This window comes from Crocodylus porosus, unplaced genomic scaffold, assembly GCF_001723895.1.
Source record: "Crocodylus porosus isolate Cpor-Errol unplaced genomic scaffold, CroPor_comp1, whole genome shotgun sequence".
NCBI classification, from domain to species: domain Eukaryota; kingdom Metazoa; phylum Chordata; order Crocodylia; family Crocodylidae; genus Crocodylus; species Crocodylus porosus.
The window spans coordinates 6,407,097-6,418,932 of NW_017728909.1; the positions used below are offsets into that span (position 1 = coordinate 6,407,097).

Below are 11,836 nucleotides of genomic sequence, written 5' to 3' on the forward strand. Positions count from 1 at the left end.
AATTTCTTGCTGAGTTTTTAAATGTTTCTAACAAACCCTGGCTCTGAGAAATAAACAACACTTTTGCTCTCTTTGGTGCCCTGAGTTTTTGTTGCGTATCTCTTGTATCTAGCAAAAATACAGGAGTGTGTTAGTTGCCACTGACCTCTGCTCAAGATACACCATCACCTACCAGCTCCAAATGCGAGACTGAACTACTTGTGTTTCTGGTGGAACCACTTAACTCTACACTTTCACATAGCATAGGAACTATCTTTTAGATCAGGGTAGCCAACCTGTGGCACATGTGCCACGAGTGGTATAGACAGCCACTGTGTGCGATATGTGAATACTAGGCACTCTGTAAAAGCAGACACTGGAATGGAAGTGGTGGGGGGATATGTGGGGGGCAGGATGCTTCTGGGAAAGGAGGTGTCACTGCCAAGAGCCGGCTTAACCCTTCCTTGGCCCTGCAGCCACTGCCAAATTCAGGGCTTTGGATCCTCATTGCCACATAAAACTGATGGTTGTGGGACTAGAGGAGCATTAACCTGCCTTCTTAGTGATGCCTCTACCTTGCTGTGCACACCTGGAGGTTTGGGACCCCCTGCCTCCATTCTAGCACCCTGGGATGCAAAGTCTATCAGCTACATATCTGGTGGGAGCAGGGATGAGAGCAGCACTCTGGGAGCATCAGGGCTTGGCTTACAGCCCACTAGTTACAAAGGCTGGCCACCACTCATTGGTAACACGTAGGGTGTGCACCATGCAGGTGCACGTGGACCCCCTGAGACTGGCTGTGCACCCCCTGGAAGTGCCCGCCATGAAACCAGAAGTGCCAGCGGAAAAGTGCACTTCTGGCTTCACCGGTTTTGTTGCTGGTGGTTCCACATTCAGCAGTCGGCTATGGGGGAGCCCCCTGCCATTGGGGATATGGTGACCCCCCCCAAACTTGGGAGGCACTGTTGGCCCATACCACCACTGTTCTAGAGCATCTGAGTTTAAACTACCTTCACTAGTTATAGCAATGTACGCCTTCGGTATGAAACTTCTGAAGATAGGATGGCTCTCACTTGACAACCAGCACCTTTCACGTGGCTTCTGCCAAACCCCAAATTCAGTTCAGGGTTTGTGCTAACTTCTGGTCAGCTGACCAAAGAGCTTGGCAAATCTCTGGATCATTAGGCCTATCTACATAGGCCTCAAAGCTTCTAGTTGAAGTAATTATGTTTTGGAGTTATTGTTTGTTAAATTTGGCACAGTTTTTATACAGTAAGGAAGACATACATGTTCACTTTTGGTTTTTAAAATAAAGCTTTCTAACAAAAAAAAAAAAAAGGGAAATTTATTGCAAGGCTCTGTCTCAAAGGAAAGTTAATCAGAAGACTAGTTAAGTGGGCAAAATATTTTTTGCTAATTGGAGATAAGAAACTCTGACTTTAGGCTATGCATACGTTTTGGCAGTATAATTTGATATATCCTCTCACAAATAGACAATAAATCTGTGTTAGAGGTTCCAGGTTATTCTGTGTTTTGAATAAAAGTATGGCTGGTTCCAGGCTGAAAAATAATCCTTGAAACCTGGGAACGTGTTGTTTTGTGTGTGGGTCAGATTTCTGTATCATGTGGTGGGTGACAATGGAGTCGGGCGCTGAACTGTGACTTAAAACCCAGGCCTTCTGTTTCCAGCTCAGCCATTAGCTGGTGTGACTTCTGGTACGGCTCTGCCAGTTTCCCCATCTCTAAAAGGGTAGTCATATTAATGTTCTTTACAAAGCATCTTTAGAAAAGCACTGCATAGGCTCTGGATGTTATTGCTGATGGATGTTACGCCCCCAAAACATAAAAACTCATCTGGGGATTTTGGAGTCACAGGTCGTTTCCACCTCACGCACTGTCCCCAGCAATAAAGCTGTTGTGGAGACCTCTTAGTGACCTCTTTGTGACCCGGTATGGAGTTGGCCCAGTTATAAGTGATTGGACTGAGATAATAGAATCCACCCTCCTTTCCCTTAGCTCTGAATCTGCAGAGGTTTCTGAAATAGGCCAAGTGTTTGGTTTTGTTGTTGTTGTTGTTGTGTGTTTTTTTTTTTTTTTACCCCTGAAGCAAGCAGATCTGTGTTTGCATGAGTTATTTTTACATAGTCACTTTTCAGAGCAGAACTCAATTTGAAGAAGACCATCTGCCTTCTAGATATAAACAGTGCGGGTAACTCCAAAGGTAGTGTTCTAACATGTACAACTAATAGCTGAGCAGCAGGTGATGTGCCTACCGTCTTTGCTGATGTGTCCTTTCGTTGTTCTCTTTGTTCCTAGCGTGTGCTGAAGACTTCTTCTACACTTCTCAGGGAGGCGACACATCTATCGATGGGGTGGATGATGCTGATGATTTTGAAAAAACTAGGCATGCTTTCACTCTGCTTGGTAAGCACTTGTGTTTAGGACTCCAGTTGAACAGCTTCCCAGTGGGACGCTCAGGTGACATGGTCTCGTGCAAAGGCTTTTAGTTTCATATAAACTTTACGTGATGGTATCATTCTCATGCCACCTCTACACGTTACAGGTATCACGCAATTAACTGGTTAACTGCACAATTAACTTGAGACCAGCTAATGTGCCCAGTAGCTATCACATGATTAAAAGTTGCAACCAGATATAAAGCTAGACCTTGAAAATGTGTACTGACTTTATAGGTGGTTGCTGTCAAGCTTCAGTTTGCATGTGTAGCAGGGTCTCCCCTGTGGCTGGGCTACCAGCCACAGGGGTGCAACTTGTCCAGCTGGGGCTGCTTGTCGTGCAACCACTGCGCTTCTTGCCCCAGCAGCTGCAGATGCTGGGTTTGCACAGTGTGCCTCCCGGTGCGGGGACCCAGCTGGGTCCTGGCAGCCACAAGTGTGGCTACAATGTCACAGCCCCCTGGGGGTTTCACACGTCTGGGGCAGGAAGGTTGCCACAGCGGCCATCTTCCAGCCGCAGGGAGTGTGGGTTGACCCCATGGCTGGGAGCTCATCAGTTGAGGGGGCTCCCAGCTGCAAAAGCTTGCTTCTTGCCAGTGCATGCTCCCTTCTTTCTCTCATGTCTAGAAACTGGGGTCTACACATGTAGCAAATAGTGTTAGTAAAGGAACAGATGCATGTCATAAGTAGGGACCTACTCAATTTGTGATGTTGCAGGTTTTGCAGAAATCATGAAGTTGGGCAATGTCCATGAAGTCTGTAGGGAGAAAGAAAGAAAAACTTATTAAAAATGAAATGCCCATTTGGGATAAAAAGCAAAAAAAATAACCCAGTGAAAGCCAGTGGTCCTCATGGCTGCTGTGGCCCAGCTGTACAGCCCTCAGGGTAGCGGGGGGCTGCCAGGGCATACGGAATCAGCCAAGAGGATAGCTGCCCCCCTTCACCCTCCCCCTTGCTGCTGACTGGTTGAGAGGTCTGCCTGTCTGTGTATGTGTATATGCATGTATGTGTGTATGTATAGAGAGAGAGAGAGACGGAGCCTATTTAGTTAGTCTGTAAAGTTCAGGTCTACCCTACCTTCTTCCCAAATACAGTACTTGTTTTCCACCAACCTCCATCTGTCACGTGAACAGACATCAAATTGACCAGTGAGGAGGATAGCTTTCATCATGTCATCTTTCTTTTAACTCCCTCCACTGGCTTTGTGACCTCACTCCCTCATTTCTCCATTGTTCCCAGCTTGGTCTGTGGACATGTTAGTTTTTCCTGAAACCACCACTCTGCCTTCTCCCACTGGCCCTCTGCATCGTGTGAACAACCTGTGCTCATCTGCAAGTCCCCTGCTCTGTCTATATTTATGTCCACTGGAGAAGTGTCACATATATGCAGAGCGGTATTACTTTTGCTAACAATAAGTTATTAATTCTTCTGTGGCTGCTGGTGATAGAAAATCCCTGGTGATGTAACAGCAAGCTGTAGCTATTGAGGGAATGAGCAGTGAATATTGAAAAGGAACAGAAATCTGCTGGGATCTAAAGTGTGAGATTTGGCAGGGGAACAGTATTCAGGCTTATATGAGTAATTGTTTCTGCCGGGGAAAAGCTAATGAGAACCTGCCAGGAAACAAGGTGAAAACAAGCCATGGAAGACCTGTGACAAATACAGCTCCTAGGTTCTTGCCCTAGCAGCTGTAGCATGAGTCTGAGCATTCAGTTTTGAGTTCCCATTATTCTTTGAATGCCTCCAACTTGAAACAGCAGGTAGAAATGGGGATTGCTCTGCAAACCGGGTAGTCGGCAGAAGTGATGGGCTTGCTAGATGGTGCAATCCTTGCTTGTAGCTACGAGCACTCACTCGCATGTGTAATCCAAAGGACTGCAGTAGGGCAGTTCTGAGTGCTCTTTATTAGCATCAGTAACTACTTTTTAATAGTGGTAGTACTGCTTGGTATGCTCTCACTGACGTCGCTTGCCACTTATGTGCCCCAAGTTTTTGGAGGATCTTACCATTAAATGCAGTTATCATAGATAGGTAAGCAAAGGTTGTTTTTTTTCCCCCTCTTTCTGGGCTATAAAAGCAAATAAATGAAAATTGCATGGCATCTTCATAGGTCACCTGAATTGAAATCCAGTTGAAATGATCATCGTGGAGCATTTCCTTGGCTCTCAAGCAAAGCTAAAATGGTATTTGACTCATCTAGAATAAAAATTACTTTGATGTGACTATTTAATGTTTTAACAGTACTTATAAGAAGCTACTTTTTCAGTCTCAGCTGTTGGTTTGAATGATGACTGTTTATTGAGAACATTTTGATTGTCTTTAAAATCATCCACCCAGAAAGGAAATCGAGCAACATAAATGTTTTAAAGCGGGGGTGGGGTGCACACAGTTTTGTTGTGAAAATTGGATCCCTATTATTTCTTTCAGGAGTGAAGGAGTCTCATCAGATGGCCATTTTTAAGATAATTGCATCCATCTTGCACCTAGGAAATTTAGAAATTCAAGCGGAGCGAGATGGAGATGCCTGCAGTATATCAGTAAGTTCTAAGCAAACACCAAAGATACTGTTTGAGTACGCTAAACAGCGCATAAATCCAGCCAACATGCCTATCTCTTTCTTTGGAGGATACCATCAAGCACGCTTCCTGAATAACTTAATTTCTATTTTTTTGCCTTCCTTTCACTGTTTTTGTAGAAAACTCATCATAAACATTATTTCCTCAGTCAGTTTTTTGGGTTTGTCTCTTTGGACTTTTTTACATGTGCTCCAGCGTTGCTGGGAGAGGTGCTTTAATTACAGTGGTTCTTGGGAGCTTCTCTAATTAAAGCATGTGCAGCATTTCACATATTCATTCAGCATCCTGCACTTCAAAATGTCAGCAGGGGAACTTTAAAGCTGCTTGAGCTTTAGTTAAGGTGCCCCCACCACCATTTTGAAGCATGGGGACACACTACATGAGACGCTGAGGCTGCTGGAGTGTGCTGATTAGCATGCTCCAGCAGACTCGATTAATCGAGTGTATGCTTTCTTCAGATTCAAGTACACTTTGTTTAAAAAACAAGAAGCCAGCAATGGTCATAGCTACTAAAACGGGCCACTCTACCCTAGCGAATTGTTCAAAGGCTACAGCAGTGTTTGCAGCATATGATGGTGAAGTCATAGTGATCATCAGGAAAAGTAGGGGTCCGCCACAAGTTAAGAGAATGGCAAGCTCCTCCACAACAGGCAAACTTGGTCGGCCTTTAGAGGCAGACTCGGTAGCAGTGTCCCCGCACACTTGAGACCATTTTTCAGGAATACACACTTTAGGAAATGCTGGTGCTCAGTCAGTAGCTGCTGACATACAAGAACCCAGAGCAATAAAGCAAAGCCTTAGCTCCACCAACTTCAGAAGGTTAGTTTTGGATTTCTTCTGATGGCCATACTCAGTCCATTCCTTGTCTCTGTCATAGTTTTCCAGTGCCTGCCAAATTTGACCTGAGCTATTTGTCTGTTTTTTTTGTACCGTAGAAATCAATTTTGGATTTGGGATATGTACTGCAGCAAAGGCTTTTAAAAAATGGTTAGTGATTTGGGATGTCTTTATTTTGAATGACCAACTTGAAATGCCTTTTAAATGGTCTGGTTTGCAGGGAGTGCAAATCTGAAGATCAGGCTTCTTTAAGGGTGTTTTAGTTTGGACATCCAGAAACAAACGTATCCAAAATCATCCGTCACTTTTTTGAAAATGTTGGCCTGTAGGCATAAGCATGAAGTGCCAGGATGGAAAAATGGTCCTGTTGGGCTGGTTGGAGGTCAGAGCTGTGACAAATGAGGCTGCCTTGCAATTCTTGGTAAAATGTAGCTGTCCAGCCTTCAAAGGAATACACAATAAATAGCAATATAGGGCTGCAAAGTACCACATCTTAATAATAATCCTGAAGGTACCTTAATGGAGATCCTTTTGGATTTGTGTATTCAGTCAAATGAAAATAGGAATGATCAGTTATCATCATGTCCCAGGCTGGGTTGTTTAATCTTAATTAAAGTACAAAAATGGGTTGTGCACATGCTTCTAGTGTTGCCATGGAGACACAAGTGTGCAGTTACTTGGACACTGAGGGCAATTTGTTTTTAGATATTTTGGCAATAACGATGCATAAAACTAGTCTGCTTCCATAATGCTGAACTCCTTTAATAGATTTAGCATTATTTAATTAAGGTTTAACTGTAACTTCAGGATATTAACTCAGGCCCAGTTACCACTTGTAATCAGTGGTCAGAAACACGTGGCAGAGCAGAAAAGCAGCATAAAATGCATTTCTACCTTCTTCCCTCTCCCCCACCAGATTGCATAGCCAGACATGTTTGCTTACTCAATTGTGAAATAAAACATTATAGCAATAAAATGCTATAGTTTTAAGTTTGCCAGTGAGTGTACCACAAAAAATGCTGATGGGCTTCATCATATATATGGCATGGGTTTCGAAAATGGGCTAGGGCTTTGTAGGTATTTGCCACCTAAAGTGAACCTGGTACATTCTTTAACTACCATCAGATTTCTATCAGTGCTGGAAAATAGGTCTAAAGCAGCCACTTCATACTGTGAGGCATTATCATTATTACTGCAAAAGCATGCTGTAAATTCAGTAATAGTCTGGCAGTGCCAAGGTCATGATTTAGACCACATGCAGAGTGTACTGTGTGTGTATTCACCTTGTCTACTTGCGGATTGGGGCCCTTTAAAAAGGAACAAAACTTCTCTTAGGCTATAAACAGATATTGGCCTTGGAGTGGGATCAGCTGTGTTCCCCCAGGATTTCCCCCTTTCCAGAGGTGTGCCCTGAGCCAGGGCACAGCAGGGTGATGCTTGTGCCTGGGGAATCTCCTGCTGAGGCATTCCCTGGATTCACCTCTGCAAGTAGGGATGCACCTGGGGCTTGAGGGGCCCAATCCTGCATGCCTTTGGGTATATCCCTACAGGGAAATTCCCAGGACATGCAGTATCAAGCCTCTGAAGTCCCAAGAATGTCTGCCTAGGCACATTGGAGAGCATGGGCAGCTCTGGGCTGCCCATGTTCTCTCATCTTAAGGCACACACATGTCCAGCACAGAAAAAAACATACATTTATACTACCTGTTGGTATGGCCACGAAATTGGGCTTTTGTGGTGCAACAAGGGCCATGGATGTCTGTTTGCTTAAGCTTTGAACTGCCATAAAAATGTTATGGCAGCACTAAGCTGACATCTTTTTTCAGCCTTATATGTAGCAGGAAATATCTTGAGAGGGTCCCCAAAGAAAAGAAGACAAATGGCAGAAGCATTTTCCCAGGGAGAGGGGGTTTAGGCACTTCTGCCAGTGCAAAGGATGCCAATCTAAAATGTCTAAACCAGTTTTGTGGTTTTGCACTCTCATTTGCTTGTGGGGGTTGACAGTAGTGAGCTAGACGCAAGATGGTGCCCTTGGAGAGTTCAGTACTGTTGAAATGATGAATGGCTTGACAGTTGTAGAAAGAACAAAACTGAGCCATCATGGATGCTGTTTGTCTGCTGTCACCATAGAAATCTATTCCTTTCTATTAGGATCATGCCACTGATGGAATTTCATGCACAGGAAAGCCATATAATGGGTGTTTCTAATGCAAATGCTGTTGGTAGGATCTAAGATCTATTTAATCTGTTTCTCCCAGAAACCAGTGGGATTTGAATAAACATTCTTGTTCTTCACATTGTTAAACAAAGCTTAACATGACATTGTCCCAGGTAGAAACCAAGTATTGATGTTGTGTTTTGATCCTTCCCCTAGAAATCTAGAATTACATTCTGCACCTTGATTCAGAGTCTCTCTAAGAATTCTGATGTCAAGTCACTCATCCCTTTAGTGGTTAACTTTATTTTGAGAGATTAATTCTCCTTCTGTATCTCTCTTCAGTCAAGTAAACAGGCTCTGCAAATTAGTTCTCTGCAGTTAATGAGTGAGTCAGAAATTAACATCATGAGGTTGGTTAAAATTTGTATTTGGTCATTAACTTCAGCAACAGCTTCTATTATAAATGGTGTTTGTGTAGTACAAAATTGTACGTGAAGCTGAAGCAGCAGTTTCAGAAATGGGTCTCGCTCTTAAGAGTGGCAGCTGTTTTCTTTCATTTTTTCCCCTCCCCTCCCCTCCTTTCTAATTTCCAGTTGAGCTACAAGGTAGCCCTGCAGCTTAGATACAGGGGTGATTTTCTTGGCTGCCAGCCATACCTCATCAAGCTCCTGCTGAATGTGTATTTCTCTTTGTTTCCTAGGGCCAGGATGAACACCTGAATAATTTTTGCAGCTTGCTTGGAGTGGAGCACAGCCAGATGCAGCACTGGCTGTGTCATCGGAAGTTTGTCACAACAGCTGAGACGTATGTCAAGACCATGTCTGTGCAGCAAGTTGTGAATGCCAGGAATGCCCTAGCCAAGCATATATATGCCCAGCTGTTTAACTGGATTGTGGAGCATGTCAACAAAGCCCTGCACACCACCATCAAGCAGCACTCATTCATCGGGGTCCTGGATATCTACGGGTAGGAAAAGTCTCCATTTCTCAGTCTGGCTGAAGTAGAACGTTATTGGTGGAGGGAATAACTTATTTCCTAGAAACCTTTTCCATGCAACTTCTGTTCCAGAGTGGATTGCTATAAGTGATTGCAGTTGTAGTTCGTTACCTGGTAGAAGTTGCATAGGGCAGACTTAAGTACGTATGTACGTACTTACATGTGCTAAGTACAGCCTTCCCTGAAGTGCTCTGCAGTTTGAAGGATAATGCCCATAACCCATGTCTCCTCCAAGACAGGAGATGTGTAGATAGATTGTGCACAGATAATGCTGCTAATTTTGAAACTGCTTCCAATTCCAAATGCTCCCCTTCACATCTCCAGGCTTGGGGCTGTTTGGATATTGGGTTCTGGTTTCATGGGGATTTCCAGTATGACACAGGAGAAAAGAGTATTGTACATATCAGAAGGTCTGGGCTCTCACTGCATTGCACAGGGGAATCATGCCATAGGTAGGTTCAAGGGTGGTCTTGTAGCTAAGAGATGGGGCTGAAGATGAAAGACCTGGTTGCTGGTTTCTCAGCTCTGATATGTTTCCTGCCTGACCTGTGAGCCAACTGCTCTGTTCCTCAGTTCCCTTAGCGGCAAAACATAATGCCAGTGACACAAAGTTGTCATGAAGCCAGGTGGTTTTTAAGTGCTCTGAGGGCGTGCAGTGGAAGTGCAATGCATGGAACTCTAGTCTGTGACATATGGCAAAGGTCTACAATATGCAACTAAGGAGGTGATGTACCCCTTTGGATTCACAGCATGCTACTGCCTCGACTATAATGTGCTTGTTGCCCTCACATTTTCAGCATTATAAAAATGTCATTGAAGCAGCAGAGTGGGAGAGGAAGTTTTAGCTAAAATTTTGCAAAACGGATGGTGGAAGAGTGAGGTGGACTCTGTGAAGTCTGGGAGGAATCCATTGCCAAAACTATGTTAAGTGTTTATGTTGCTACTGAACTGGGCAGGTTGCCTGAGCTCAGGTGGGATATGGGGTCATCTCCCTTGTTACCACTTCTACATTTTAGGCCAGTTTTGTCCCCAAATCCATGTTTGCAAATAGGTATTCTTAGTCGTAGGGCTGTCTGTGTCATCTTCTAACAGCAGACTTTTAAAACTCCACACTGTAGCAGGAGCTTGATTTGATTCCACCCCCGTGTTGGAGCCTGCCGGATTTCCATAAGGTGCCAACCAGGGGACCTTTTTGGGTCTAGAGATTGGTATCCCTCTCCTCACTGCTGAAGGAATAAGGGAAGCACTGGAAGAGGTGCCAGCAATTCCCTGATGTGTTAGAAATGAACAGGAAGGTAATCGCCCATCCACAGCCTGATGTTGGAAGGAGTCTTTATTTTACTTATTAAAATAAAATGCTGCCCTTCCCTCAGGTAATCTTACTATGGGAGCTAAATGAATTATAAATACTGATCAAATAAAATATTAAAATAGAATAGCATGTCATTTAAGAAGCCCCCTCAGACAAAGCCCCAAATGTAATTCCTCTTGCTGAAGGCCTGACCAAATAAAAAGGCTTAAAATGCTTCTGGAAGATGTCTGGGCTGGGGCTTTGACCAACTCCAGGGGTAGGGAGTTCCAGAACTGAGGAGCAATGACTAAAATGAGGCAGAAGGGCGTGCATTCAGTATGTAAGGCTTGGACCATTTGAGGCCATGTCAGTCAAAACTAGAAGCTTGAGTTGCACCCAGAAAGCTATTGGGAGCCAATGCAGACTGAAGCATCAGGGTTGTGCACCCCTGGTGACCCACACCTATCAGAAGGCAAGCCATTGTGTTCTTCAGTAGCTGCAGCTCCTTGGTGGTCATCAAGGGCAGTACCAGGCAGAAAGCATTGTAGTGGTCTAGCCTCAATGTTAGATGAGCAAGGGACATAGCCGCCAGATTTAAATCTTAAAGCAGCTTCTGGAATGGGTACCAGAGAACGGTACGTGAAGGCATTTAGCTTGGCACACGCGCCTCAGGGTAGGTGGCAGAGAAGGGGCAGGGGCTGTGCTGTCACGGTAAGGATCAGGCCCCTTGCAGTTCCTCCAGCCTTCTCATCAAATGAAGTTGCTGGAAAAGTGTGCTTAGCCATGGCTGCAGCCTGAAAATCCAGGTGTGACAAGTGATCCAGGAGCACCCCAAGTCTGTGAGCCCGAGTGGTTAGAAGAGGTGGTCTCTCTTCTTCCCCCATAACCCCCACCAAGTCATGAGGTCTGGCAACTACCATTATTTCTGTCTTGTATGGGTGCAGTTTCAACTGATTATGAGAGGGTGCTGGTGTACCTCTAGTGTAGCTGTTGAGTGTTACAGGAAGCTGAGGTTAGTGGGTGGAGAGGAGGAAGTGCTAAGACATCAAATTAATTGTAAGGTTTGTCAAGTTGTGACAAGTTTAGAATTCACTCCCTTGTCTAGGTATGTTCTGGGTACTCACAAAATACTTATACTTGCCTAATAAGTAGGCCTGTGCAAAGCAGCTAGTATTCACTTTGGATACAGCTTTGGTTGATTTCTGGGGGGGGGAGGGGAGGGACAGTGATTCGATTTGGTGATTTTTGGAATCACAGCGCCAAATCAATTTGGTCAAATCTGATTCAGAGATTCGGCCGGTGCCGATTCAGCCGAATCTCTGAACTGGACAGGCCCCACCTGCCCCCTGGCCTCGGCTCCCGGCTTTAAAAAAAAAAAAAAAAAAAAAAGCCCAGCTCTTGCCAGGTGAGGGTGTGATCCCTGCTGTCCCCCACTGCCCCATGCTACTTGCCACAAGCCCCCAGAAGCTCTGATGGCCGTTTCAGCAGCTGGTGAGTGTGGGGCTTATTTTTTTTTATTTTTATTTATTTATTAATGTATTTA

General features: G+C 44.6%; 1 protein-coding gene across 1 annotated transcript in view; it reads left to right on the forward strand.

Moving 5' to 3' along the window:
• The window catches only part of LOC109307664 (unconventional myosin-Vb-like), a gene marked incomplete at its 5' end in the record, with an annotated part of 224,144 nt that overhangs the window by 109,599 nt on the left and 102,709 nt on the right, over positions 1 to 11,836 (forward strand). Inside the window, 3 exons of the mRNA XM_019531676.1 lie at positions 2,296 to 2,403; positions 4,863 to 4,972; positions 8,707 to 8,972. Coding sequence (XP_019387221.1) covers positions 2,296 to 2,403; positions 4,863 to 4,972; positions 8,707 to 8,972 — 484 coding nt within the window. The remainder of the gene's footprint in view (positions 1 to 2,295; positions 2,404 to 4,862; positions 4,973 to 8,706; positions 8,973 to 11,836) is intronic.